At 44.6% G+C, this 27,986-nt stretch overlaps 2 protein-coding genes across 3 annotated transcripts; one reads left to right on the plus strand and one right to left on the minus strand.

Moving 5' to 3' along the window:
- Nucleotides 1-155: 155 nt before the first annotated feature.
- LOC147441257 (uncharacterized) lies at nucleotides 156-2,953 on the minus strand. The gene is made up of 10 exons (XM_086483687.1): nucleotides 2,832-2,953; nucleotides 2,058-2,749; nucleotides 1,756-1,926; nucleotides 1,427-1,632; nucleotides 1,212-1,340; nucleotides 952-1,131; nucleotides 725-862; nucleotides 527-620; nucleotides 353-451; nucleotides 156-245 (listed from the first exon to the last, which is right to left on the minus strand). Exons 1-10 carry the CDS (start codon nucleotides 2,932-2,934, stop codon nucleotides 156-158), a joined length of 1,902 nt encoding a protein of 633 aa, XP_086339813.1. The 5' UTR covers nucleotides 2,935-2,953.
- Nucleotides 2,954-3,833: 880 nt separating this feature from the next.
- LOC147441258 (rab GTPase-activating protein 22-like) lies at nucleotides 3,834-27,666 on the plus strand. 2 transcript variants are annotated; one of them, XM_086482943.1, is made up of 5 exons: nucleotides 3,834-4,099; nucleotides 25,257-25,368; nucleotides 25,450-25,499; nucleotides 25,607-25,660; nucleotides 25,804-27,666. In XM_086482943.1, exons 1-5 carry the CDS (start codon nucleotides 3,915-3,917, stop codon nucleotides 26,996-26,998), a joined length of 1,596 nt encoding a protein of 531 aa, XP_086339069.1. In that variant the 5' UTR covers nucleotides 3,834-3,914; the 3' UTR covers nucleotides 26,999-27,666. The 2 variants fall into 2 exon arrangements, with proteins under 2 accessions (XP_086339069.1, XP_086339070.1); XM_086482944.1 differs by having other exon boundaries at nucleotides 3,961-4,099; nucleotides 25,607-25,676.
- Nucleotides 27,667-27,986: the final 320 nt, after the last annotated feature.

Here is a 27,986-nt window from a genome sequence, read left to right on the forward strand (position 1 = left end):
TATCGACACAAACCCTGGACATTACATGTAGGCTGACACAAAACCTCGCCCTAAACCCGATCATACATAAAGTGTCATGGGTTGTTTTACAAAACGGCCATAGACCTGGCTCCCTTTAGCGCAAAATGCAACACATGTGGTGACCAGCCATAATCTCATTCCTCCCCCACTATATCTAAGCACCAACTATGGAGGCTTTGCCTCAATGCCAATACATCATCGTGTATGAACCATGTCTTCTTCACCTGCACAACATCGACAAACACAAGAGGATTGAAGGAAATTAGAAAGGAGATTAATATCCAGATGCATATGGTAGAAAGCTAGCACTCGACACACACTCTAAGCATACCCAGCTTTTGCTCTTCTCCTGCAAGCAAGACCGAATTATGTAGCGAATGGCAGCCATGACATAAAACCCACAGTCAATCACATTTGGTTGAATTGGGCCCTGCAGCATCAAACCATTAACATTACTAACATGCCCTAAATTTTCCAAGCATGAGAGGAGCACAAGGAGACATACTTTCAACACTTTTAACTCAAATTTGGTGGCAGGTTCAAGTAATGCATGTTGGACATCATGAGATTTAACTCCTTGGGCCATCGCCTCCATAGCACTGCATATTCATAACCAGCAAGATAAAAAACCATTGATAGCCATATCAACTTGTTTCATATACCGACCTCCCCAAGCTCTGATGAACAAAGTCAACCCATGTACCTGTGCAAAACAGGTACAATATCCATCATGGTCGTGCACCCAAGTGGGTCATAGTAGAGAATGTGGTTCTTTCTCCAACGTAGCCCAGCAATCTTTGCATGTGTGGCAAGATACATAACACAACATGTCCAATGCTCCCTGTTGCAAAGAGAGACAACATCATCATATCAATGAGAAGCCACAATGTAGCATACCTAGCAGTCCTTTGTCCTCTCCTTACAAACCACCTGTAAATGATTGGAAAAAATGTAAGCACGCATTCACCAAAGTCCCTCTCCCCGAAGAAGTTATGTAAAACCTGCATGGAATCTTGCTTGGCCAAAGTCACATCCACAACAGGATACCACATAGAGTCCACAAGCATCACTTGCATGAGGACATCTGAGCCTAGTGTGTACTCCATCCACCTGTAAAAGTGAGTATGTTAAGCACATGTTTGCTCACCATAATGCATACCACTCAATAACAAAAACATGGCGGTGATTACATTGCAAATAGATTCATCGTGCGCGTGGATGCTTTATTTGATAAGATGAAGCGTAGAGCCTGATCATCAATGTCCACTCGTAGGCCAAAGCGAAGAGAGTTAAGCGACATAGGCACATGTGAAGAGAATCTACATCCAACATGCCACAATCATGAACATAGTGAGTATCAAACAATTAGAAAACTGTGAACATAGGGATGGTTGACAAAAGCCACCTGTACAAGGCCCGATTACTACGTGTCGGAGTGGCAGGGCTGATTTCATGGCCTATTTTTTCAATTGTCAGCTGGTTATTACCGACATAAAATAGGAGAGCCGACAAAGATGCATCATCAGGAGAGCCTATTTCAATAGCTTTCTCTTGTGTCTTCCCTCTTTGAATCGGAAGCTTTTTCTTTGTTGGAGTTGCAAGCAATGTAGGCTAGAAAGGAATGCACATTTATTAGAACACATCAGCATGCTGGATTTTTTTTCACCGCTCTCAACACCTAAACAAAATTACTTATGCACAAAAAAGCAAAAGTTACAAATCCTAGACACATACATCCTCATCGAGCTTAATATTGCTTAATGTCTCTGCAAGTCCTGGGCCCTCTTCTCTCTTGTCTTCATAATTCTCATTGTCATCCTCTCCTTCGGGAGCATACTGGAAAGGGTCCTCATTGTCAGTGTCCTCCAAGGCTGCCTCAAGCCAAGGAGGAATATCATGCATCCTCTTTTGTGAATGTCCATAGCATGGTAGTTAGAGAATTAGTAGAAATGAATGAACTAATCAAACATGGTGTGCAAACATACTATGAAAATTGATGACAAAAGAAAATTAAATTAGACAAATCGGAAACTTACATGTGTGTTGTAACCTTCATCAATGCGCTTTTGAATTTTTGCCAGCCGGAGAGCCTTGACTGCCATGTAGTCTCGCATCTTCCCAGCCACAAATTCCTCAATAAAAGCGGCCTCTGACATGTGCTTGTACTGATTTCCAAGGTCCTTCCATACTTGGTGAGCCCGTATGCGCGTGATGCGCTGATACCTTTTACAATTTTGCCTAAACTTCCTATCCTTGTCGCCAAATCTCTTTAAAGCTGCTTTATGCCAAGATTTCACTTCCGGATTAGGCATGAGGTTTGCTCTTCTCTCAGCTTCTTTGTGGAGGGGGCGACCTCCAGGGCGCTTTTCAATCTCTACAGTGATTCCATGGAAAGTCTTGAGGTGAGACATCATCCGTAGTCTTTTGAAGATGAAGGCCGATCGCTTTGGGCAATCAGCACTTGCGCGGCATTGGCGTGCTAGCCGTCCATCAGGGAGCTCAATCTCTAGATAGACTTTTGGATCTTGGATGCCGGCTGCCTCTTCTTGCTTTGGCAGATCCTCAAATACCTCCTGTGCTTCTCCCTTTGCTACATCCTCTGTCTCAACTCCACATCCCCTTGAGCCCACCAACCTCTTTCGCGGACGGATGTTTAGGCTCGAGGGTGTGCCCATCTCAGGCAAGGTGTGCTTCCGTGGACTTCTCCTTGGTTGAGAAGTAGCCCCTTCTACATGAGGAGATGTGGGAGGAGTAGTGAATCTCTCCTCATGACACAAGGGTTCCTCTTCTTGCTCTTTAGCTATGTCCACCTTCTCGGACTTCTCCGTAGGCTGGACCTCCTCCCCATTCTTTGCCTTTGGTGAGACATCGGCCTTTCCTCTTGTGATGCGAGAGCAACCACCCCTTTGCCATGTTCTTTTCCCCTTTCTAGCAGGTGAACGAGCCATCCCCTAGCCACAACCTCAAGCCAAATTAGCTCATGAAAAGCATGACAATAATTCCCTCTATTTCTCTCTCTCTCTCTCTCTCACACACACACACACACACACACAGTCAGCCACACAACGCACTCCCTTTCTTCACATGGCCAAGCTCGTGCATAACCCCATGGGCGAGCCCTGAGATGCTTGCAGAAAGCATGCATGGAACCCACGCATCCAACCCTTCAGCGAGAAAAAAAATTGTGCTCACCTTCAATGCTGCCCACACAGAACGCATGCATCCCAACCTTCACAGCCAGCGAGAAAAGGAGATGCCCTCACCTTACTTGCTGCTCCTCCGCTTCGCTCTCAAACGATGCTGGGCCTGAGCGATGACCGGATAGCGATGACCGGATTATCCACCAATAGCGCAAAATCCTGTAAGGACCTTCCCCCTGCCAAACCCCCGTACCCCCCCACTCGCGGGCTCACCATGCAACCAATCAGTAGTCGCCACGTGTCCCATGCCCCATGTTTTGAATTTGGCCAGCATGCCCAGCCCCCCCCGCTGTCCAGGTTTAGTTTTTACAGGTATGCACGGTCCAGATCCCCTCGATAAACCCCAATCCAGTTCCCTGCCATTGATCCCCTTACCCCCCCTCTTTAAATGCTATGTGTTATATAGTCCTGAGGGTGATACTTTGAGCATATGCTTGCAAAGGAACCACTTTCATTGATTGTATAATGTAGAGTGTGTGCGCAAGCTCAAGAGGAGGAACACACACTCACTGCCCGCCCCATCAAAGGGGGTAGGAACACCACTCCATCATCATTACACCCCTTTAGTGAATTCATCCATTGGACTTCATTTTTGTAGCAACACACAAAACATGCCCAGAACGCTCATTGCTTAGGCTGACGCTGTTTTAAAATGAACGCAAAGTAGGATCCGAAGGCTCAGATCTGTACTTGATGGGGAGGCAGAGATGGGCAGCGCGCGCCTTGGCTGTCCTGCAGCAGGCGGCCATGACTTTCTCCTCTTCCAAGATCGCTCTACATATTCGCAAGCCAAGTCCTTCTCTGGCGTTCGCGGTTACAGCAGTTGCGGGTTTCGTAGTTGCAGCTGCCCTGGGAGGGACCCTTTTCTTCAGTCTCAGGTACTTCCTTTTTCTGCCTGCTCCGCTCTTCTATCTCAAATAAGAGCATCCTACAGCCTCTAGTATTCCATCTGGCGAAGTAAGCTAAATGAGGCACTCGTCGTCGCCATTGTGTTTCGAAGTGAACAGCCAATTTTGGGACGATCATGAAATGTCAACGAATGTAAATCCAGAATCAATCCTCTGAACATGGATAAATTTATTGAGAGATGGCCATAGATTATAATAGGACGTGCTTAAATTTGAAGAGATCTATACTGTCTTGGCAAAAGATTCAAATAGCAAGTAATTTGAAGTTAGAATGTCACGATTCTTGTGGTCCATCAAGTAGAGGATAGGTGCAACCTTGTCTAACATGCTATAACTGAATCTAATCATGGAAAGTTGATGTCATGTCACATACAGTGGATATTCCATGTGACAGATTCCTGATCTCATTGCGCACATGCACCTTGTCTGTGGCAACACAAGATGGTTAGAAACATTGGCACCAGGCGCTAAATTACTTCTCTCAAAACAAGCAGCTAGACCTCCCTTTCAAGTATCACCCCATTGCACAAGGGAGAAGCCCCAAATCTTTGGCAGCCACACACTGCACACTGGTCCAGCATCCTCTGCTCCCAACAAAGGCCAGTGCCCTCTCAAAGAGGCCCCTCAAGCACAAGGATAGAGAACGCAAGGGGGTCAGAAAGGACAAGGTGGGCAACCGATATGGAGAGATTTCAAGAGAGGAGATCGAAATCGCCCAATACAATTTGCAATGTATCATTCTCTACAAAGTGCCGAAGCTGAGGCAAATGTTAGAGACCCTATGAGCACATGCAAGTCCACAAGCTAGACCTATATCGCTAGACATACCTAGTATGAGAAAATTGGCAGCCACACACTACATGCTGGTCGAGTGTCTTCTGCTCTCTGACAGAGGCTAGAGCCCTCTCAAAGAGGCCACTCATGGACAAGGATAGAGAATGCAAGGGGGTTAGAAAGGACATGGTGGGCAATGGATAGTGAGGGAGAGATTGCCAGAGCGAAGGAGAGAGGAGCCCAATACAATTTGCAATGGATTATTCTCTACAAGGTGCCTAAGCTGAGGCAAATGCTAGGGACCCTATGGGCACATGCAAGTCCACAGGCTTTGTAATGTGCAGCGGAAGTGATTGATGGTGAATGCTTAGGATGAGTGCTCAGTGCGTACAAGGTTCCTTTTACTTCATGGGATATGCAAAGACTAGAGAGAGAAGAGAGTGATACTGTGAAGGCTGAGAGAGAGAGAGAGAGAGAGAGAGAGAGAGAGAGAGAGAGAGAGAGAGAGAGAGAGAGAGAGAGTCGTTACAATTGGCTAAATCAGCCCTTCAGAGATGTGTGCAATGTGACATGAAACGTTTCGGGGTTTTGTGCGTTTCAGGGTTTCGAGGTTTCTGAAACGTTTCGTTTCGGAGCTCTGAGAAAGCGAAACACATTTTCGTTTTACATGTATGTACTTATAATTATACATTGAATATACATACAAATTCACTTGTCAAGACGTGAAATACCAAAATCTAGTTGTGAGACTTGAGTCATGAGTGAACAAGGTAAGAGCTGAAATTGAAATACCTAGCCAAGCCAAAACCATGTTAAATTACAACGGCAAAACAAATAACAATGTCTAAACTCATGTTCTCATAACAAGAATCATGACTCAAATCACACCAGCAGTTACTAACACATGATCTGAATCTTGAGTCCTAACCAAGAGACCAATAATACATGAGTTGAGTTTTGGCCAGAGTTTTGGCCATACTACATAAACTGCCCACATATCAATAAGAAACTAGCTAGAGTCCTCCTCATAAGCTTTGTAATGGGTTTAAAAATCCTCAAACACCCGTTTTGGGTAAGCAGGTCAAAAGGGGAGGAAAAAAAAAACATCGTCTCGTTTCGCCTGTTTCGTCGAAACGTTTCGGAGTTTCGGAGGGCCGAAATGCGTTTTTATGTCACATTGGATGTGTGTGTAGATTCCCAACCAAGTGAGTGTTTACATAGAGTCCCAAGTGCCAAGTGTGTGCACGCACTTCTTTTGTCCGAGTCTCTAATGGGTTGTTTTGGACAAGTGGCCGGGGCTCGGTTGCTCATCTGTATGTGTGGGCACCTCGACTAAAAATGGCAGCTTTTGTGTTGTCATGCACCTGTCGTGCTTGAACTGCCTAGTATTTGCCGTGCTTGAATTGCAACTTCCCATGCATGCACTCCAATTGCCTTGCATGGAGTTTGGAGTGCCACCTACCATGCATGGACTTCAATTGACTAGTATGAGGGCTACCTACCATGCATGGACTCCAGTTGACTCGCATGGACTACTACCTACTAAGACAACGAAGGCTAATTGATTGTAAATCTCAATTTGATTATCGGATTGTGGATGAAAAGTAGATGAAAAATTTAACTTAATGCCAATGCCAAAATTTTCCAAGAGTACTTGGCAAAAAGTGAACTTAACATCTCTATGTACACAATTGACTTTGGCAAACCACAAAGGGGATACCGGTGCTTAATGAACAAGTGTGCTACATCTTGTGCTGACTGTGGCCTTACAAGGAATCAACACATAGAACTTGTTGAAACAATTAAATACTGTGTTTTCTTTGATTGCAAACTAGATGGAAGATTAGTCACAAAATCCATAGAAATGTCGTGAAATGGGCCTTTGGAAATAGACATAGACAACCTATCAAAAGACCTCGCTGCTTACTCCTAGGGGCTTTGATTTTTTGACAAATGGAAGACTGTGATATACCTAAACACATCTTTTATTTATGCCTCTGTGTCTACCTGTGAGTCTATCATGTGAATTGTGCAATATGGCTTGCCTAAGAGAGGGTAACACATAGACGGTGATGAAAATACAAGAGAGCCTCATGAATAAGATAGTTGCTGGGCCCTTGGGCACCAAGAGCCTGCAACCATTGCTTGCGAAACTCGGAATCCGCATACTGATTTTTCATGTTGTCAAAAGATACCTTTTGAATGGAGATTGTGAAACTCGATTCAAGAGCCAAAATCTATCCTTTCGACTCAACACATCTGCAACGTGGTTAGCTTTACCCACCAAATTGCTAAAAAAACGGACCACCTTGCCTGGCAATCACTTTAATGTGCACTAAACATAGACTAGGTCCTCTTGAGGGCTTGTTGATCGTACGAACAATAAAATCTCTACCGTTCAAAAAATGCATCCAATACTTTAGAGAATGAATGACAGAGAGAAGTTTCTTACCGTACATTGAGTAATTCTTTTCTGCACACGTTTAACTCTCTACCGAGAAATGCAACTAGACGGCCATGCTGCTGAAGCACAAGTGCTATGATGACGTTGCTCGCATTTGTCCATATCTCAAAGGGATCATCCCAAGAGCCAAGGATGAGACGCGGAGCCTGTCACAAGACAGACACCACGTGCCAATAGAAAAGAACAGACTGAAGAGACTTTTAGCACTTCAATAACAACTGAACTGAAAGAGAGAGACGACACGCGACATGGAGTGGCGGAATTTCACACCAGAGACTTGGCAGAGAGTATTGGCCCCAAACCTTGGCGCCCCTTTCGATCAACACAGTGCAAGCCGGTCCAGACTCTGCATCTTCTCGAGGAAGCATACCAGAGAATGAGTCCTTAGCACATATTTAAAGGCCCTTGGTCTATGAAAAGCAATTTACATGAAAAGCCTTCAAACTCAAAAGCTTCTGGCCCAAAAAGCAATGCCAAAAGCGAATATCATGAATTTCTGTACAACTGCCACGTCAGCAGTCAACGCAAAACGCGGAAATCTGTACGGCTCGCCACGTCAGCACTGTTAGCGTATTTTCGAAAATTTGACACATCATCAGTTCCTACGCAATTCTTTCTCTCTGTGTGTGGATCTTGCTTTATTTTAATCTTTTATGTCACTTGGGGCCCCATCGGACGGGGTCCCCATAAGTTGGTAGGGCTTCTTCTGTTACTTGTTCTTCTTAGGGTTTAGGCCCCTTGGCTGACATGTGCAAGTTGGCTCCCTTCTTCAGGGTTTTGACACGTCCGCAGTTTGTGACATCTCCCCTTCTTGAAAGAGAGTAATTGTCCGTGATTACAGCATATCTGCAAAACAACTCAGAACCCTCAGAATGGTAAGAACGATAACTCTTCTAACCAATCTTCCAATAGTCTCTTAGAAAAGAATTCTTCCAATGAACCTAAGGGTAAGGCTAACACAGTTGCTAAACCTAAGCTCACTCCGGATGAAAAGGTAGCACAAGGAATTTTAGGAGGATACATCACGTCGGAAGAGCAAAGCACTTATTCTAAGGAAGGTCGTTGTTTTCATTGTGACATTAAGGATCACATAAAAAGAACATGTCCTAAGCTTGACTCTAATGAATCTAAAGAATCCACAGAATCCACTTTCTTTGTCAATTCAATTAATGATAACATGAGTGTGCCCCAAGTTTCTCCTGACCCTCCCATTGAGAGTCTCTCATTAAACGTTATGGTCATATGACGGAGCAACGTTTTGTCATATTGTTCGACCCAGACAGTATGCATGATGTGATCAGTCCCTCTCTTGTTGAGAGAGCCTGCTTAGAGGTTAGTCAGAAATCTCCTCTCGAGGTCTCTGGCTTTGCTTCCGGTATGGACTCTCTCATCACGAAAGAGTGTCTTGGTGTGTTGTTTACAGTTCAACAAGCTGCTTTCCGTAGAAATTTTTCGTCTCTCCTCTCTTAGGATGTGATATGATTTTGGGCATTCGATGGTTTCGTGAGCATAACCCTCTCATTGATTGGGCGGAAAATACGTTCACTTTCAATGCCAAAAGTGACTCTCCCATTGTCATTCGTGGAGAGGAAGTTGTTCATTCTCCCTCTTTCACTGTAAATGTGCAAGTGAAGATTGAACGGATTGAGGAGAAGGAGACTCTCTCAGTCTCTTCTTCTCCCAAGCATGCTACACAGGATTTGCATGATGATTTGAATGATGATGATAAGCATGATGATTTGGATGACAATGATGAGCACGATGATTTGCATGATCAAGATGTGATTTCTCACAAGCATGATGAATTGCATGATCAAGATGTGATTTCTCACAAGCATGATGAGTTGCATGAAGATGATGTGATTGTTCACAAGGATGATGTGTTAGTTGAGACTTTCTCTAGTGAAGCTAACCTCATTGCAGATTCGATCAGTTACGAAGGATCGATCTTGGCTCTCGAGCCTAGGTCCAAAGAACCCCCTCAGGAAGAACCGATCTTGGCTCTCGAGCCTAGGTCCAAAGAACCCTCACAGGAAGTATTATGTGTTCGCATGATTCATACACACGCATTGTTCGAGTGTTTCATTCGTGATCGTTTCCTGTATTTTAGTCAGCGTCTTTATGTGATCCCTTTTCCTAGGCATGGCATATTGTACGTTGAGCACGTCTCACTCGTGAATGAGGACGAATGTATGCGGATTGTTCATGAAAAGCTGAAAAGTATGCATTCAAGGAAGTCACATTCCATGTCTCTTCCTTGGCACGACCTAGTTGTACAACGAGCACATGAAAGAATGAGCATCAAGTATAGGCATTTCCGTTGTGAATTGCAAGAGTTGATTGATTTGGATCAGAATGACAAGATTCGATCTCATTGTTTGCGTGTGTGTGGTGAACGGTTTGACACTCCGTCTATTGGTTCATCTAATTGCATGCACAGTCTTTTAGGAAGACAATATTTTTTCTAGTCACTTTACATGGAATGGGTATGTTCATGTTTTTGTGTTGGAAATGGTTTCAGGAATTTTCAGCCATGGAGATTCTTGAAGAAGAAAGAAGCACAACTCTCGACGAAGTTGAAGCATCGAAGGAGCCACAGAAGACTTTGTGTCCGACGGCCCAAAGAAGCAAGCTTTGCAGACCTTTATCAAGTTCAAGTATCGCACGACCCACGCATCAGAGTGGGCCAGCGAAGAGTCCCTTCCAGGATTCCGGATGCTATTGGCGATCTCCCTCGACGCCATACAGTTCGGTACCAGTACCTCACTTTGAAAAGGAGGGGATGTCACGTGACACATCCAACCCTATGTGTCCGTGGACAAGCTACAATACGACAAGGATTCAGTCAGTCCAGTCAATGTAGATTAGCGAGTGTTCTGGCACTTTTGTGAGTCTGTTCGTAGACCGTGCATGTCCAGACACTGAATGTAGATGCATATCCTCTGGTTGCACACAGCATGATCATAAGCATTCTCATCAGAATCCATCAGAATCCTTCAGGGGAAATTTTCAGTGCATTTAGTCTATTTTCCCTATTTTTGACATTTTTCACTTATTATTTTTAAGTGACTTTTGTTGGAAAGTAGGTAGGGCAAATTGAGTAAGTACTAAGTTTGTATAGAAGCAAACCTAGACTAGCACTAATTGATAGAAGAGGCAGCAGGAGCACCAGTGCTCAACATGCAACTTCTTAGCAAGACCTCCCTTGGTGGCGTTTTCCCTCCAAGCAGAAGACTCTCCATGCTAGCGTTTTTCATCAAGCATCGCCAGCAAAGACTTCCTCAGCCTTGGCGTTTTCCTTAGCAAGCATCATCGACAGACAATCCCAGCCCTAACGTTTTTGATCCAAGCATTGTTGCAACAGATCCCAGCCTTGGGCGATTCCTTCAGGCCTTTGTTCCCCCTTGCATGGCGTTTTTCAGCATCACATGATCGCCTTCATCCATGGCGTTTTTCAGCAGGTAAAGACCAACAGATTTCAGCAATGAAGACCAGTCATATCAGCGTTTTTAGGAGCAGAAATTCAGCAATGAAGAACCAGCCCTATCAGCGCTTTTAGGAGCAGATTTCAGCCAGTAGAATTCAGCCTATCAGTGTTTTTGGACAGCAGATAGAAAGCCTCAGTTTTCAGCCCTTAGATCGGTCTCGCCATCCCCGTCGTCGTCATCGATCTAGCCTAGACTTGCATCAGTCACATGCATTCAATTTGTACCAGTTTGTGCAATCAATAGTAGACCACTCTCGCCGACGAGAGTGGGGCCTTCGGAGGAGGGTTTTACAACGTCTTTGGTGTCGTATTCTCTTCTCTCTCTATCTCTCAGTCTCATGCACTTGCACACACAATGTCCATTCACTTTGTTATGATCATTGCACTCTCTCATTAAGAATGAAAGGCTCTCCCTTTCATAAGAACAAAAAAGGAACCTTGAGCACAGATCGGAGCACTCATCTTGAGCAAAGTTCAAACATGAATTCCACTGCACCTTACAAATTCTCTGGCATGCTTCCTGGAGAAGGTGCAGAGTCTGGAGTACCGGCTTGTACTATGTTGATGCAATATAAAGAAATACCGAAAGGGACACCAAGGTTTGGGGCCAATACTCTCTGGGGTGGAATTCGGTCACTCTGTGTCGCATGTCGTCTCCCTCTTTCAGTTTAGTTGTTATTGAAGTGCTAAAAGTTTGTTCAATCTGTTCTTTTCTATTGGCACGTGGTGCCCGTCTTGTGACAGTGGTATCAGAGCATCGGGTGTATGCTTTTCTGAAAGCATACCGGTCCTACAAAAGAGTAGACTGATCTTTTGGAAATCTATTCGAGGTATCTTCGCCCTCCAACCCGGACCTATTAGCCATTCCCACCCTTACTTCATCGCGCATCGGGCGCGCTCCCATCTACATCGTTGTGCCTTACAGGGCACAAGCCATAAAGAACCCAAGACTTGGAATTCATGGATTCAACAGAATATTTGCAGTTTTTGCTCAACGAGCTTCACGACATTCTTTCGCGGCATCCTCAGCAGCATCTTCCGATGTTGCAAAGTTTTCAACAATTTTTGAGCTACATGTTACCCTAGCGTTTTACAGATAAACCTCTAGCGTTTTTGGTCCCAACTTCAGCCTTTGCAGATTCAGCATGCAGCGTTTTAAAGAACCTACAAGATCAGCCCCTTAAGAAGTAGCAGATTCAGCCCGGAAAGACCATCAGTTTTCAGCCTAAAGAAACCTCAGCTTTTAGCCCTAAACTTGCAGATTTTCAGCAACAAAGACCCACAGAAACAGCCCCCCAAATCAGCGTTTTTGGATTGTAGCAGATTTCAGCCCATAGCGTTTTTGGACAGCAAATACCAGATTGCAGATTTCAGCCCTTATGTCGTTGTCGTCATCCCCGTCGTTGTCGTCAACATAGCCTAGACTTGCATCAGTCACATGCATTCAGTTTGTACCAGTTTGTGCAATCATAAGTAGACCATTCTCGCTGACGAGAGTGGGGCCTTCGGAGGAGGGTTTTACAACGTCTTTGGTGTCGTATCTCTCTTCTCTCTCTCTCTCACAGTCTCATACACTTGCACGCACAGTGTCCGTTCACTTGTTTGTGATCATATTATTCTCTCATTAAGAACGGAAGGCTCTACCTTCCATAAGAACAAAAGGAACCTTGAGCACAGTTCGGAGCACTCATCTTGAGCAAAGCGCAAACATTCATTCCACTGCACCTAACATTAGTACTAGTAAAACCGGAGAACAGTAAGGTGAAGTACTGGGTGTGATGAGTTGGATGAGACCCTTTTCAAGAAGGTCTTTCACTTGTTTCATGATTTCGTCATTTTGGGCTCGGCTAACACGGTAAGGTAGCTGGTTCGGTGGTGTGGTGCCAGGGATCAAATCAATAGTATGGTCCTCAGGACTAGATGGAAGCAACTCGCCTGGTAGGCCTTTTGAGAAACAATCAGCATGTGTATGCAGAAATTCTTGTCATTCTTTGTCCAATTCAGATATGTTCGTTCGTTGTTCATCATTCAATTCTTTCAAATAAATCGAGTAAACAAAAAGACTGGATTTCATTAATTTTGAAATGGCTGAAGCCGATACAATAGGGACGGACTTGCCCTTCAATTTTACATCAAGTACATTTTTCTTGCCCTTCTCATTGGTCAAAATCACTTTCTTGGCTCGATAGTCAACCACGGCGTTGTTCTTATGGTATCAAGGGATTCCTAGGAGGACGTCACACCCTTCCAAAGGTATGATGTAAAAGTCCTCGTGCCCTAAGTACCTCTGACAATGCAAATGAAGTTTGCCAACGACAGGTGTAATGGCTACATCCCATCCAAGCATCGCTAGAACTGCCTCCATCGGTGGCCCCATCTTGGCGGGCGTAATCTCAAGTCGAGTCGCCAATTCAGGTGAAATGAAGTTGGCCTTGGCTTCTCCATCAAAGAAAACGAGGGCTTCTTGATCTTTTACTTTGCCCCATGCGCGGCAAAGTCCCGTACTTTCATTTATCTGACTTGGGCCGGTTCCAATGCAATCCGGTACCACTTCTGCTTTCATCTTGTCTTTTCTGTCACGTTCTTCCGCTGCTCTAGAACTCTCAGGCCTTTCTTCAGTTTGTTCTCGTTGTGCCTTTTTGGGGCACTTTGTGGAGATGTGCCCTTGTTCCCCGCAACCAAGACACTTCCCCTCTTTGAGATGGTTGGCTCTCTGTTCCGCAGTCAGACGGGGTCGCATCCTTCTTTTTTTGGGAGTTCTTCTTCTTTCTATTGTCGTTTGTCGATGTTTGTTTGGTCCTCTGAGTCAAAACTTCATTAGTGGGTAGGTCAACCTACTTGAATGTATCGAGAATCCCCGCTCAGCATGTCCCATTAGTTGTTGTATGGACTCAGACTCTTGCTCAAGGTAGTAATCTTGGATCTCTGTAGGGAGTCTACAACAAAACCGCTCAATTTGTTCTTCGAAAGTGACCTTCTTAAACGAAGAGGTTGGTAGAAAAGAATCCGATAGAAAAGAATCCCAAAATCTTTCACAATATGCGTCCAAAATGTCACCCTTGGTCATCCGAAGTTGGTTCCAAGCAGTTTTCACATCTCGTTCGTACTCTTGGGTCAACCGAGAAGAAATAAAGAGCCGTTTGAACTTCAACCACTTGGTCGGGGCTTCTTTCCTCAGAAGAAGAGTGGACCACCATGTTTGTGCATTTGCCTTCAAAACGATGCTGCCCTCCTGATCTTGGAGTGTTCTGAGTAATGTCCTCCGGAGAAGGCTATATCAAATTGTTGAATGAATGCCAAAGCCTTTGGAGCATCTCGGGACTGTCCACCCTCTTTAAATTCCTTTGTCTTTTTGTTCTTGTCTTTGAGGAAATCATACTGGTTGGCTTTGTAAAAGTGTTTCTTCTTTGCATAAAACATATGATTGTCGGAGTCCGAATTGTCAGAATATGACTCCTTCGTAGAACTATCAGAAACTGGTTGGAATCTGATCTTCTTTGCCCTTTTCTTGTTCTTTCCAAAACTTTGTTTCTTGCTTCGCTTCTTGCTCTTTTTGTTCTCCTCGCTTGAGTCGGAAGAGGAAGAGCTAGAAGAAGTGTCGGAGGAAGAACTGGGTAGTCCTTCGAAACGCACAAGCTTCTTCTGTTTTCATGCAGTTGCAAAAGAAGGTTGACGGCCCAAGTAACCGGGGTAGTCAGTCCCCTTGTTGCGCCTCTTCAATTGCTTCTTCGATGGCTTCTTTGTGTCTAGAAGCTGATTGATTCGGGTCTCGACAACATCATGAAGTTCTTCTTTAGTGAACATCCTCGGAGTAGGAGGTTCCTTGATTGCGTGTTTGATTGGTGTCTCAATGGCTTTCTGCCAGTGAGTATGCACTTCATCCATCGAGTGCTGGGTAAAAAAAATTGCATACTGGGGATCCTTGGCAAACTGAAGCATTTGCTTTGCGCACTCGCCAACCCGCTGTTGACGTTGCATCTCCATGAGTTCATATTGTGAGGACCGAGGTGGCCTGTACTCATTCTCCGCTAATTCGCTTGAATTTCCCGCACTGCCTCCCCCTTCACGGGTGGTAGATGGAGTCGTCTGATTCTTTTCGGAATCCATAGGTTCCGTGAGAAGAAGGATCGGATTTCCCGGTAGAAGAGAAATCAGCCGTGCTATGACACCTCTGTAACAAACTTGGGCACCCCAAGTCTAGGTTTTGTCGTGACACAAGAGAGATTCACTTAAAACACTTCACGATTTATTGAGTCGACACGACCCGGCGTAGTTTCGTGCCAAGAGAGATTGGCCGCAAAGACTAGCGCCCCTTTTGGTATTTCTTTTTGTTTTAATCTTTGAGCAAAGTACAACTCCCGCGGGTCCTCAGCTCTCAGACTATGCTTCCAGATGCCCTGAGAAGTGAGGCCCTTGGGCCCTTTTTATTCTTACAAAGGGATGCTAAAAGCAGAGCCCCCAAAAGCAGTGAAACTTAAAAACAAACTGCCCCAAAAGCAACTAGCTTAAAATCTGTCAGCGCAAAAAGTGGAATTTTGTACAGTAGGCCACGTCAACATGTCAATGAAAAAAGAGAAAAATCCGTACACTGTGCAACATCAGCCTGCCAGTGCGATTTACGGGATTTGTATGGCGTTCCACGTCAGCATTCGTATAGTCTGCCACGTCACTATTCGTAGTCTGCCTGTGTGCGTGTGTGTCCGAGCAGAACTGCCACGTCATCAATTTGTGACACAACGAACAACACCGCTAAGCACTCCCCTGAGACAAGTAGTTTGCGGTATGAAGCTGTCACAAACTGCTGATGTGGCAAGCCATGGAAGAACGGAGCCAACCTATATACCTCGTCCGATGGGACCCAAGTCACTAGAAGTAAACCCGACATACATACGCACTCAAAGATGCTGATGTGGCAGATCCATGGAACTTCGCAATTTCCATTGACATGCTGACATGACATCGTGTACAGACAGTCCCGCATTTTCCACTGACAGTGCCATGTGGCAATTGTACGGATTCTAAAAGAACGCGCTGGTTGATTTTGGGCGCTAGCTTTTAGGCCAGATGCGTTTAGAGTTTGATGCTTTTCATGTAAAATGCTTTTGAGAGGCCAAGGGCCTTTAAATATGTGCAAAGAGCTCAGTCTTTGGCACTCTTCCGGGTGAAGGTGCAGAGCGCGAGTATCGGCATTGCACTGAGTTCAAGCAATATAAAGAAATACCAAAAGGGGCGCCAAGGTTTGGGGCCAATGCTCTCTTGGGGTGGAGCTCTGTCACTGCGTGTCTCGTGTATCGTGCTTCTCTTGCAATTCAATTGTTATTTGAAGTACCTAAAGCTGTTCAGTCTATTCTTTTTCGTTGGCACGTGATGCCCGTCCCCGTGACAATGGTATCATAGCTTCAGACTTGTGCTTTTCTGAAAGCATACCGGTTCTACCAAAGAGCAGACAGAGCAATGTAGGGCTTTCAAAGTTTACTGGAAATTTCATCGAAGAATCTTTGTGCCCCGACCTTGGACTTATTAATCGCCATGAAAAATTTCATTGAAGAATCTCTGTGTCCCGACCCCGAACTTATTAGTCACCATTGGAAGTTTGATTGAAGAATCTCCGTGCCTCGACCTCGGACTTATTAGTCACCGTTGAAAATTTGATTGAAGAATCTCCATGCCCTGACCCCGGACTTATTAGCCGCTCCCACCCTTACTTCATTGTGCATCGGGCGCGCCCCCATCTTTAGCATGGTTCATGATGCTCAAAGGAGTAGTGCAACAATTGTATCTACTCTTTCTATATAGACTTCGGCTAGAGAAGTTTGTACTTGAGAGTACACCAGAAAAATTCTATGCTTGATACATGTGTGGTAGCTAGGTTGGTGGGATACGCTACATTTCCGGAAGCATGTATATCTTTGATTCACATCATAGAATAAATGCTATATCAGGAGATATCAGCATGTATTATTGGTATGCAAGCGAGGTCGCTTGTAGTATTTCAAGGGTGGGTATGTCACCGGGAAGTGTATTTTTCCTGTTGCTTTCTAGGTATATGTACTACATATTTTTATTTATTTTATTTTTACTTGTTTTCCTTGAAACTTTTAAAAACGTGCAAGTGGACATTGCATGGCTAGTGTGAAATGTCTACGGTTGAACGGGTTTCTCACATCAAAAATCTAGGTCGGTCAGTCTAAAACTGGTCAGGCCAATTAACATTGAATTCTAATGAGTATGGAAGCTTGTATGTGCCAAAATGGAATTTAGGCCACTTGGCAAGTCACTTGCAACGTTATAGGTCGGTGGGTACTAGGAAATTAAACCAAAGAGGCAAACTGGACACACGGCTGTAGGAGAGAAACTTACAAGCCAACACACTCTCCAGAAGCTCTTCCAAAGAGGGGGGGGGGCCCAAAATTGAGTGTTGATTCTGATTTTACTCATTGTGAATTACAGTGTGTGTGTGAGTGGCTGATGCAAGTGATCACAGCTTTAATGGAAAGCTTGCCTTTTCCCTTGTCTCATGTAGTGCGACGATTTGCTCTCGCGCATCTCTCTCTCCTGTGCACATATGGTAATGCCCCGCTAGTTGGGCTTCTGAGTTGACCATGTACAGTTCTGGGGGTTTTATGTGCGTTTGTGTCACGTGACACATCCCAACCCTATGTGTCCGTGGACAAGCTACACCACAACAGGGTTCAGTCAGTTCAGTCAAGTCTAGATTAGCAGTGATATGGCACTTTTGTGAGTCTATTCGTAGATCGTGCATGCCCAGTCACTTAGCATAGATGCATATCCTCCGGTTGCACACAGCATGATCATCGGAATTCCCATCAGAATCCATTAGCATCAGTTAGGGGAATTTTCCAGTGCATTTAGTCTATTTTCCTATTTTTGGTTATTTTCACTTATTATTTTTAAGTGACTTTCCAACAAAAGTAGGTAGGGCAATTTTGCTAAGTTAATATATAAGCAAACCCAAGTTAGCACTTTCTGGCAGAAGAGGCAGCAGGAGCTTCCCGCTCAACAGGCAACTTCTCAGCAGTACCCCCCCTCAGCACGTAGCCTCGCCATACCTCTCACCCCATCCTTGGCGTTTTTCCCAGATCAAGCCATCGCCATCAAACCCCATTGTCTGGCGTTTTCTCCCTTAGCTACCTCAGCCCTGTAGCGGTTCTGGCTCAGCAACTTCAGCGTTTTTGTTGCAACTACTAACGCTAGGGCATGCTGGCCATTCCAGCGTTTTGGGATTGCAGAAACCTTAGCAGATCAGCGTTTTCCTTGCAAGTCATCAGCGTTTCCAACCCCAGCAGAGCAGAAGGGAATTCAGCCAAAAACGTTAGCATTGCACCAGCCATCTCAGCGTTTTTGGGATCAGCAATTCAGCAGTCAGAATACACACAGTTTCAGCCATGACACCGTAGCAGATCCCCCCCAAGTTGGTTGTAGATGTTCCCCCATTTTCAGCCATAAAAACGCAGCCAAAACAGTCATTTTCAGCCACCGAAACAGTCCCGAAATTCAGCGATTAGAAGATCTCAGATTTCAGCCACACCGTCGTCGTCGTCATCACCGTCGTCCCATTGCATCAGTCCATTGCATACGCATTGTACACCTTTGTGCAATCAAAGTAGACCACTCTCGCCGACGAGAGTGGGGCCTTCGGAGGAGGGTTTTACAACCTCTCGGGTGTCGTATCTCTTCTCTCTCCTTCTCTCAGTCTCATTCACTTGCACGCACAATATCCACTCACTTTGTTCGTGATCATAGCACTCTACAAGACGGAAGGCTCTCTCCTTCTCCTAAGAACTAAAAGGAACCTTGAGCAATAAAGATCACTAATCTTGAGAAAATACAACATTCATTCCGCTGCACCTTACATTGGTATCAGAGCTTTGGAAGTGTTCTGCATTACTCAAGGAAAGAACCACAAGAACCACAAGAACCACAATAAATTTTTTTGATTGTTGCAATCGCACAAACCCAAGTTCGCTTGGGCGTGTCGTTTCCTAATCGTGTTTTGTTGAAGAGTGACAGGAATCCCAAGAAAGAAGGGCTTGTCCAACCTCCCCTTGGGTCTCTTTTCACTCATTGAGAGCGGACCGTGCACTTAGCGGCGGCCAATCGACGTGAGGTGGGAAAAAGAAACCTTGGTGGAGCGCAAGGCCGCCAAGGGGTGCGCCCGCAGAAAGGAGTAGAACTCCGGTGAAGAGAAGATCCTTCTTCAACGCGATTTGCAAGCGAAAGAAAACCCCAAGAACCCAAGACCCTTAAGACTCAAGAACCTCAAGATCCTCAAGAACCCAAGATTCTCACGAATCAAGGACCTCAAGAACCTCAAGACCCTCAAGAACCCAAGTTCCTCGCGAGCTTAAGACCCCAAGATTATAGTGGATGGTCGTCACCCGAAGCGGAATGGATACTTCGCATACAGGTGATGAGCATGAGAGAGGCGACGAAGACTCGTCGCCACTTGGAGATGATTTCCCGGAGATGATTTCTTCAACCCTCCCCCTTCGCCATCTACGCCACCAAACCCTATGGAGGAAATGGTCAAGTAGATGATGGCCATGATGGATAGACAAGAAGCAAGTCGCCTTGCTCAGGAACGTGAGCTCATTGCTCTTGCCGCAAAACAAGAAGAAAATCGACTTGCTCAGGAACGTGAGCGCATTGCTCTTGCAGCAAAACAAGAAGAACATCGACTTGCTTTCGAACGCGAGCGCGATGAACGAGAGGCTCAAAGGGAGATTCGTCATCAAGAATTTATTTCCCACATCGTAGCCTCGAAGATCGAACCACCCAAAGATCGTGGGAGTTCATCAAGTGGCGCAAGCCACGATGTGGATTCCAACCTTCCAGTCACAGAAAAGTTGACTTTCAGTAAGTATGACGGTAAGACGGATGCTGTATCAATTTAATGCTTATTTTGCGACAACTAAGAAGACAGGAAATATTAAAGTTTTGACGGCAGCTATGGACCTTGCCGGTGATGCCATCAATTGGTACCATGCATAGCAAGAGGCACACCTAGCCGCGCACCTAGAGGCAGCCGACGATTTCACGCCTCTCTCTTTTAGTTGGGCCGATTTCCAAGACAAGCTCAAGGCACGGTTTATGCCACCTCAGTACCTCGCACGATTGAAGGACGATTGGCGAGCTCTCAAGTAAAATGGTATGCCGGTTATTTCTTTTTCTAATCGTGTTTTGCAGCTAGGTACCCAATTACGCATGTTGGATGATGAGCGCAAAGAGGCTTTTCTCTTTGGATTGAACGAGTATATCAAGTACGATGTCGAGGTATTCGATCCAATCGATCTCAACAAGGCGGTAGCGATTGCTCTCACACAGGAGATGAAGCACAACAAGGGAAAGCCTAAGGAGACAGGACTTTCACAAGTACCTCGCAAACTTCTCAGAACCCGCAGAACGGTAAGACGGTAAGAATGATAACTCTTCTAACCAATCTTCCAACAGTCTCTCATCAAAGAATTCTTCCAATGAATCTAAGGGTAAGGCTGACACAACTGCTAAACCTAAGCTTACTCCAGATGAAAAGGTAGCACAAGGGATTGTAGGAGGACACATCACGTCGGTAGAACAAAGCACGTATTCTAAGGAAGGTCGTTGTTTTCATTGTCACATTAAGGGTCACATAAAAAGAACATGTCCTAAGCTTGAATCGAATGAATCTAAAGAACCCACAACACCCACTACATCTGTCAATGCAATGAATGATAACACGGGTGTGCCCAAAGTTTCTCAGGACCCTCCCATTGATGATTCTCTCATTAAATGTTATGGTCGTACGTCGGGGCACCGTTTTGTCATATTGTTTGACCCAGGTAGTATGCATGATGTGATCAGTTCCTCTCTTGTTGAGAGAGCCCGCCTCGAAGTTCGTCCGAGATCTCCTATCGAGGTCTCTGGCTTTCGTCTCGGTATGGACGCTCTCATCACGAAGGAGTGCCTTGATGTGTTGTTTGCAATTCAGCAGATTGGCTTCATTAGAAAATTTGTTGTTTCTCGTCTGTCAGGATGTGATTTTATGATTTTAGGCATTAAATGGTTTCGTGAAATTGATGCTTTCATAAATTTTGCGGCTAACACTATAACTCTCAATGCCGACAGTGATTCTCCTACTGTCTTTCATGGAGTGGACGCTGCTCCTTCTCCATCTCTCATTGTTAATATGCAGGACAAGGTTGAAAGGATTCGGAATAAGGAGATTCTCTCAATCTCTTTTTCTCCACAGCATGACACACAGGATTTGCATGATTATGAGAAGCATGATGATTTGCAGGATAATGATTTGCATGATGGTTTGGATGACAAAGATAAGCATGATGATTTGTATGATCAAGATGTGATTTCTCACAAGCATGATGCGTTGCATGAAGAAGATGTGATTGTTCACAAGGATGATGTGTTAGTTGATGCTTTTTCTAGCGAAGCTAACCTCGTTGTAGATTCGATCAATCACCAAGAATTGATCTTGGCTTTCGGTCCACAGATCCCCCACAAGAAGATTCGATAGATCTCGAAGAACCGATCTTGGCTCTCGAGCATTGGTCCACAGAACCCTCACAGGAAGTATTATGTGCTCGCATGATTGATACGCACGCATTGTTCGAGTGTTTCATTCGTGAAGGTTTCCTGTATTTTAGTCAGCATGTGATCCCTTTTACTAGGCATGACATATTGTATGTTGAGCACGTTTCTCTCATGGATGAGCACGAAGGTATGCGGATTGTTCATAAAAAGCTGAAAAGTTTGTATGTCAAGAAGTTACATTCCATGTCTCTTCCTTGCTATGACATAGTTTCCGAATGAGCACATGAAAGTATGAGCACCACGCATGGGCATTTCCATTGTGATTTGCCACAGTTGATTGATTTCGATCAAACAGAAAAGATTCGACCTCATTGTTTGCATGTGTTTGATGAACGAGTTGTCACTCCGTCTATTTGTTTATCTACATTGCATGCATAGTCTTTAGAAAAGCCAAGATTTATTTCCTTCACTTTACATGGAATGGGTATTTCATGGTTTTGTGTTGGAGATGGTTTCAGGAATTTTCAGCCATGGAGATTCTTGAAGACGAAAGACGCAGGACTCTAGACGAAGTTGAAGTATCAAAGGAGCCACAGAAAACTTTGAGTCGCTTTCGGCGCGGCCCAAAGAAGGAAGTGTTGCAGACCTTTATGAAGTTCAAGTACCGCACGACCCACACAGCAGAGTGGGCCGACAAAGAGTCCTTTCCAGGATTCTGGATGCTGTTGGCGATCTCCCTCGACGCCATACAGTTCGGTACCAGTACCTCACTTTGAAAAGGAGGGGATGTCACGTGACACATCCCAACCCTATGTGTCCGTGGACAAGCTACACCACAGCAGGGTTCAGTCAGTTTAGTGAAGTCTAGATTAGCAGTGATATGGTACTTTTGTGAGTCTATTCGTAGACCGTGCATGCCCAATCACTTAGCATAGATGCATATCCTCCGGTTGCACACAACATGATCATCGGAATTCCCATCAGAATCCATTAGTATCAGTTAGGGGAATTTTCCAGTGCATTTAGCCTATTTTCCTATTTTTGGTTATTTTCACTGATTATTTTTAAGTGACTTTCCAACAAAAGTAGGTAGGGCAATTTTGCTAAGTTAATATATAAGCAAACCCAAGTTAGCACTTTCTGGCAGAAGAGGCAGCAGGAGCTTCCCGCTCAACAGGCAACTTCTCAGTAGTACCCCCCCTCAGCACGTAGCCTCGCCATACCTCTCACCCCATCCTTGGCGTTTTTCCCAGATCAAGCCATCGCCATCAAACCCCATTGTCTGGCGTTTTCTCCCTTGGCTACCTCAGCCCTGTAGCAGTTCTGGCTCAGCAACTTCAGCGTTTTTGTTGCAACTACTAACGCTAGGGCATGCTGGCCATTCCAGCGTTTTGGGATTGCAGAAACCTTAGCAGATCAGCGTTTTCCTTGCAAGTCATCAGCGTTTCCAACCCCAGCAGAGCAGAAGGGAATTCAGCCAAAAACGCTAGCATTGCACCAGCCATCTCAGCGTTTTTGGGATCAGCAATTCAGCAGTCAGAATACACACAGTTTCAGCCATGACACTGTAGCAGATCCCCCCAAGTTGGTTGCAGATGTTCCCCCATTTTCAGCCATAAAAACGCAGCCAAAACAGTCATTTTTAGCCACATGCGTGTACAAGGTTTTGGGCTCCCGAGAGTGGCAAAACAGAGAATTACAGATGCTGAAATTGACCTGCAGCTCACCGGAAAGCCAAGGGAAAGTGTCCTTGATGTGTATTTTTAACCTACAGGGTTTTGGCACCGTTATGTTACCGAAATCAGGCCAGAAACCTGCGATTTCAGCCCTTGGCAGGTTTCGACAGCTTGGTGAGAGTTTTACATAAGTGTCCGGATTGTCTATTTTCAATCGATAAAGAAATACCGAAAGGGGTGCTAGTCTTTGGGGCCTACAGGGTGTCGGTCTTCGCGTGCGCAGTGATGATCTAGTTGTTAGACGCATCGATGCTCTCTTTTCTTCTCAGTGCTGTGTGTGAAGTTAGTAGATAATTGAATTAGTACCTCTACATACAGGCCGTTTTTAAGCACCCGTGACCCCTTTCAGTACTTCTTTATTTTATTGATCATGTGTAGGCAACAACTGCCAGTGTGAGCCTTAAAATCTGAGTGCTATTGCACAATTGGCCTCATATGTAAAGGCACTAGGCCCCAAACATTGGCTTTACAAGTTTTTTTCACAAAGTGCTGAAAAGCACCGAAAATCATCTGAATCAATAATTAGCACTAGAAAGCTCCTTCTATGTAAAACAAAGTGCCACATCAACAAATCCATACGCTACCTACATCAGCTGCCAGATCACACGGGATATGGCACATCAGCACCTAGTCATAGAACATGCGATGGGTGTTGTGTTTTTTGGGCTTGCTGTTGCTAGGTTTGGGCACAAGGTTTTTCTCAAAGTTACCCGGAACGCAAAATGGGAATTGCAACGGGATCCCCAGGGAACGACAGAGGGATCCGGAACGGGAACAGGAACGACAAAGAACGAGAGGCATTAAAAACACCCAAATAATGCAATTTCTAGCTCCATGTGATTGAATAGAAGTAGTATTAGAGTCCTTTGACTCTTAAGACTCACAAAAAACTCGATTTAAGGACCATTCAACCGTACTATGACGAAATCGTCTCGTGTAGACTTGAGAGCTTGAGAGGGAGATAGATAGATAGATTCATTATCGTCCGTTGAGGTCATATATGACCCATGGGACCAAAAACGCATACAAAACCATTTCTCCTCTCTAGAAGGAGAGGGTGGAAAGTGTCTCCACTTCACATGAGAGAGGGCGGTGTCCATGATCTAGAATGGAGAGGTCTTACCACTAGCCGTCTCCTGGAGGGACTTAGTGGCAGTGTCTAACTCCATTTCTACAAGCAAAAGAAAAACTACTAGTTATGTGGTATCATTGGGGGCTGCCTTGGTAGACCGAAAGTCCTCAACGATTGCACGTCCTTCACGATAGACTGCCCATTTTCCAGCTGCTCTAGGGAGAGAGAGGGAGAGGGAGAGAGCTCGAGAAAGAGGGGCAAGAGAGAGCTTTTAGCCTTGTAGAGTCTAGACTTGAAACCTTGAAAGAGGCTAGAGCTTGAGAGTCGAGCTTGGGAGGGTAGAGCTTGAGCCTTGGCCCTTGAGAGCTTCTGTGTATTGTAAAGGGAAGGGGCTGGGGGAGGGGCATTTAATAAGGGGGAGGCTCACAAGATAAAAACACTGTTCCGAGACGTTCCGTTCCAGTATCACCTGCCTCTCCTGAAAGGCTGGCCGTTCTGGGCCATTGTAGGCTATGAGCACCCCCGGAACGCCTTTCCGGCTTTCCCTGCCCATGAGATGATGTTCTCCAGTAACACCCGTTTTACTCCAGTCGGCTCTTCCTTCTGCCCTTCTCTTTGAAGTTGGGTAAGGTGATCCCATGTCACCCAGTTGTGACAGTAGTTTAATGGATGATGACTATCATGAGTTAATGACTTGCACGTCTTTTAAAAAAGTGAAATGCCATGCTCTTGGATGCATCTTGTATATGTTGCAATCCCCATATCTCTCTTTTACTTTTAGCAAATAATAGTGTGTTTCTGTCCCATTTTACCCTTTACGCAGTTCAGAAGCTCAGTCTAATGACGATGTATGCATTCTTTAGGCAGCTAAAGTCTTCCCTTTTTAATCTCGGATTGCCTTTCAGATCTTACCCTTTTTCTTTTCATATAGACTAGTACATCAAGGCATTTTGAAAATACAACTTTAGGTGAGCAATGAAAATGCACTTGCAGTGTGCATTGTGTATTTTCACTCTTGCTTACATATGCTCATTGTGTATCTGTAGAAAGCAACAGAAAAGAAGTCCACTCACATCAAAGCAATGGGGTTCTGCGTTTGATGCCGTGTCTGGTCGCCTTATTGATAAGCAGAAAGTGCTGCATAAAGTCCGCTTTGGGGTAGGTCTGGTTTTTGTGGGGAATTTGAAGCAAAGCATGACAGTACTCGGTTGTTTATGGGCTTCATTTATATGGTTCCAGGGGATTGAGCCTCATATCCGGGCAGAAGTTTGGCCATTTCTCTTGGGCTTGTACGTATTTTCTGCCCTTTTTGACTTTGGAAGTGTCAGTGATATTTTTTGATACTTTATTCCTGATTCCAGAAGCTGATAGTTTGATTTTGGTCTTTTTCTGCCAGTTATGACTTGGACAGCACACAAGAAGAGAGAGAATCTGAAAGATATCGCAAAAGGTTTCCTTTTCCCAAAGTACACTGACTTTGCCTTTCTGTTCCCATTGTGAAAGTTTTCAAGTCTAATAAAAGTGCTGTTTAAAAAACAGCTCATCTTTCATGGTGGTGGGTCCTTCAAGGGGTTTAATCAGGTTTCTTGACAGGGAATTGTATATGGGTCTCAAAATGCGCTGCAATGCCTTGAGAATCAAGCTCTTTGAAGTAACGCAAGAGTGTGACGAAGGGAATACAAGCACAGAAGTGAGCTACGAGGATTCCAATTCTTCACAAGGTGGGCCAAGGGTTTCAGTTTTAGCCTCACAAGATTCTTCTTTCACCGGGAACGACGACAAGGAAATAAATGATAGCTGTAAGAGGCAATCACCAGAAGTGGACGATAGAGCTTCGGTCGCACAGGAGACGAATGCAGACTTGACAGAGGATGTTCTGTCATCTGGAAGCAGCAATACCGAGGATGTGGAAGATGAACAGCTTGTAAAGACGGTGTGTGAATCTGTTTTCAGCGGAAAGGTACACTCAGATATGGAGAATGATTGCTTGATAGCAACAGAAGAGTTTATTAACTGCCAGCGTATTATTCGCGTGGATGCAGTTCGAATGAATGCTGAGTGGGTACCTTACTCTCCTAGTCAAGCTAATGTAACTGAACAGCTAGCATTTCAGCTTGCAAGAAGCGTTGGTCTTCAAGATGATGAACATCTTGAACCGTGCCGGCAGCACCACGCTGCACGCCTTGTAGCTGTACTTGAAGCCTATGCTTTACATGATCCAGAGACCGGATACTGTCAGGGTATGAGTGATCTCCTCTCTCCTTTTGTGGCTCTTTTTGACGAAGATTATGAGGCCTTCTGGTGTTTTGTGCAATTTATGAGTATGGCCCGTTTCAATTTTCGGTCAGATGAAGTTGGTATTCGGAGGCAGCTAAACAAAATTTCGAGTATTTTCAAAGCAGGGGACCCTCATTTATATTCGCATCTGGAGAGTATAGATGCAGAGAATTGCTTTTTTGTGTACCGTATGGTGGTAGTATTGCTGAGAAGAGAGCTTACTTTTGAGCAGACGATATCCTTATGGGAGGTGCTGTGGGCTGAAAAAAAAGCATTGAGTTTAAGCAATACAAAGCAGAGGAAGGTTAGAAGGAGGGATTTTGTAACAGAGGACTTGATTTTGTTTGTGATTGCCGCCGCGATTCGTCGAAGGCGGAAGGTGATAATTGAGAAGTGTAGAGGGCTTGATGAAGTCCTGAGGGAGTGCAACAGTATGGCAGGTCATTTGGACGTATGGAAGCTTTTGAAAGATGCACATGATTTGGCGTATGCAGTCGAGGGAAAACTCTGACATTCATGGTCACTGCATTACGCTAATAGAATGATTAAAGTGAGAGGTCGAATGGTGGTTACTATGTTCTTGTCTTGAGGTTGATGCCTGACCTTCCACTGTCCTAATTTTTTATTACGTTTGGTGGGAAGAACTTGAAATTGATCCAAATGGGACTTCAACTCCGGTATCCTACACAAATACCTTGAGTCTGACTTAAGATCTCTCTGGCGTCTTGCATTGTTCTCTCGTTATAGATAGCATGCTTCATGCTGCAAAATGCCCTGGGCGATGAGATCGTTGAAGGTAAGACAGTATGTTTATATGAGATGAAAGCAACAGCAGGAATGCTGCCATGGGTGCCTTGAATTGCACATCCTCATGATGTCCTTCAATTCTTATCAATGATCAAAATACTCTTGGAGAAGTAGAGTGAAGATCATACAAATGAGTAGTAGTTCGAACCTTCCTAGTTCAAAGAGCTTAATATCTCTTATTAAAAGCTCTTTGATTCTTGTGGGAATTTACTCTTGCAAGATGCATGGATTGATAAAAGTTTGTTTTGGCTTGAAGTACGCCCAACATTTTTTCTAGGTGTACATTCTTTTGTAATTATGTGCTTTATAGCGAAAACATAAAATGCTGATTGTGGGAAGGCATGCTTGAAATTGAGTGGCATCTTTGTGCTAGTATTTTAGCTGATCCTTGGTACAAATTGCAGAGTGAGGAACTAAGGCATAGACATTTTTTTTTCAAAAACTCGCACCAAGGATGGTTAGAACATCAAGGTTAAGCAATGGAAATTGAAGAGGTGGTGAAATAGCCAAGTTCTTCACCTTTGCACCACAAAGAAGATAAAGGTGGCATATAGAAGCTCCTTGATTTCATTCAATTTTAAGTGTTAGGTTGTCAAACAGACAAAGTCAGGATGAGCTGCTTGCAAAATTGTTATGAGCTATGGTGACGATTTACGAAATACAGAACCAAAGCTAATGTAGTGTGCAATCCT

Source organism: Adiantum capillus-veneris, chromosome 15 (genome assembly GCF_014529385.1).
Source record: "Adiantum capillus-veneris isolate H3 chromosome 15, ASM1452938v2, whole genome shotgun sequence".
Taxonomy (NCBI): Eukaryota; Viridiplantae; Streptophyta; class Polypodiopsida; order Polypodiales; family Pteridaceae; genus Adiantum; species Adiantum capillus-veneris.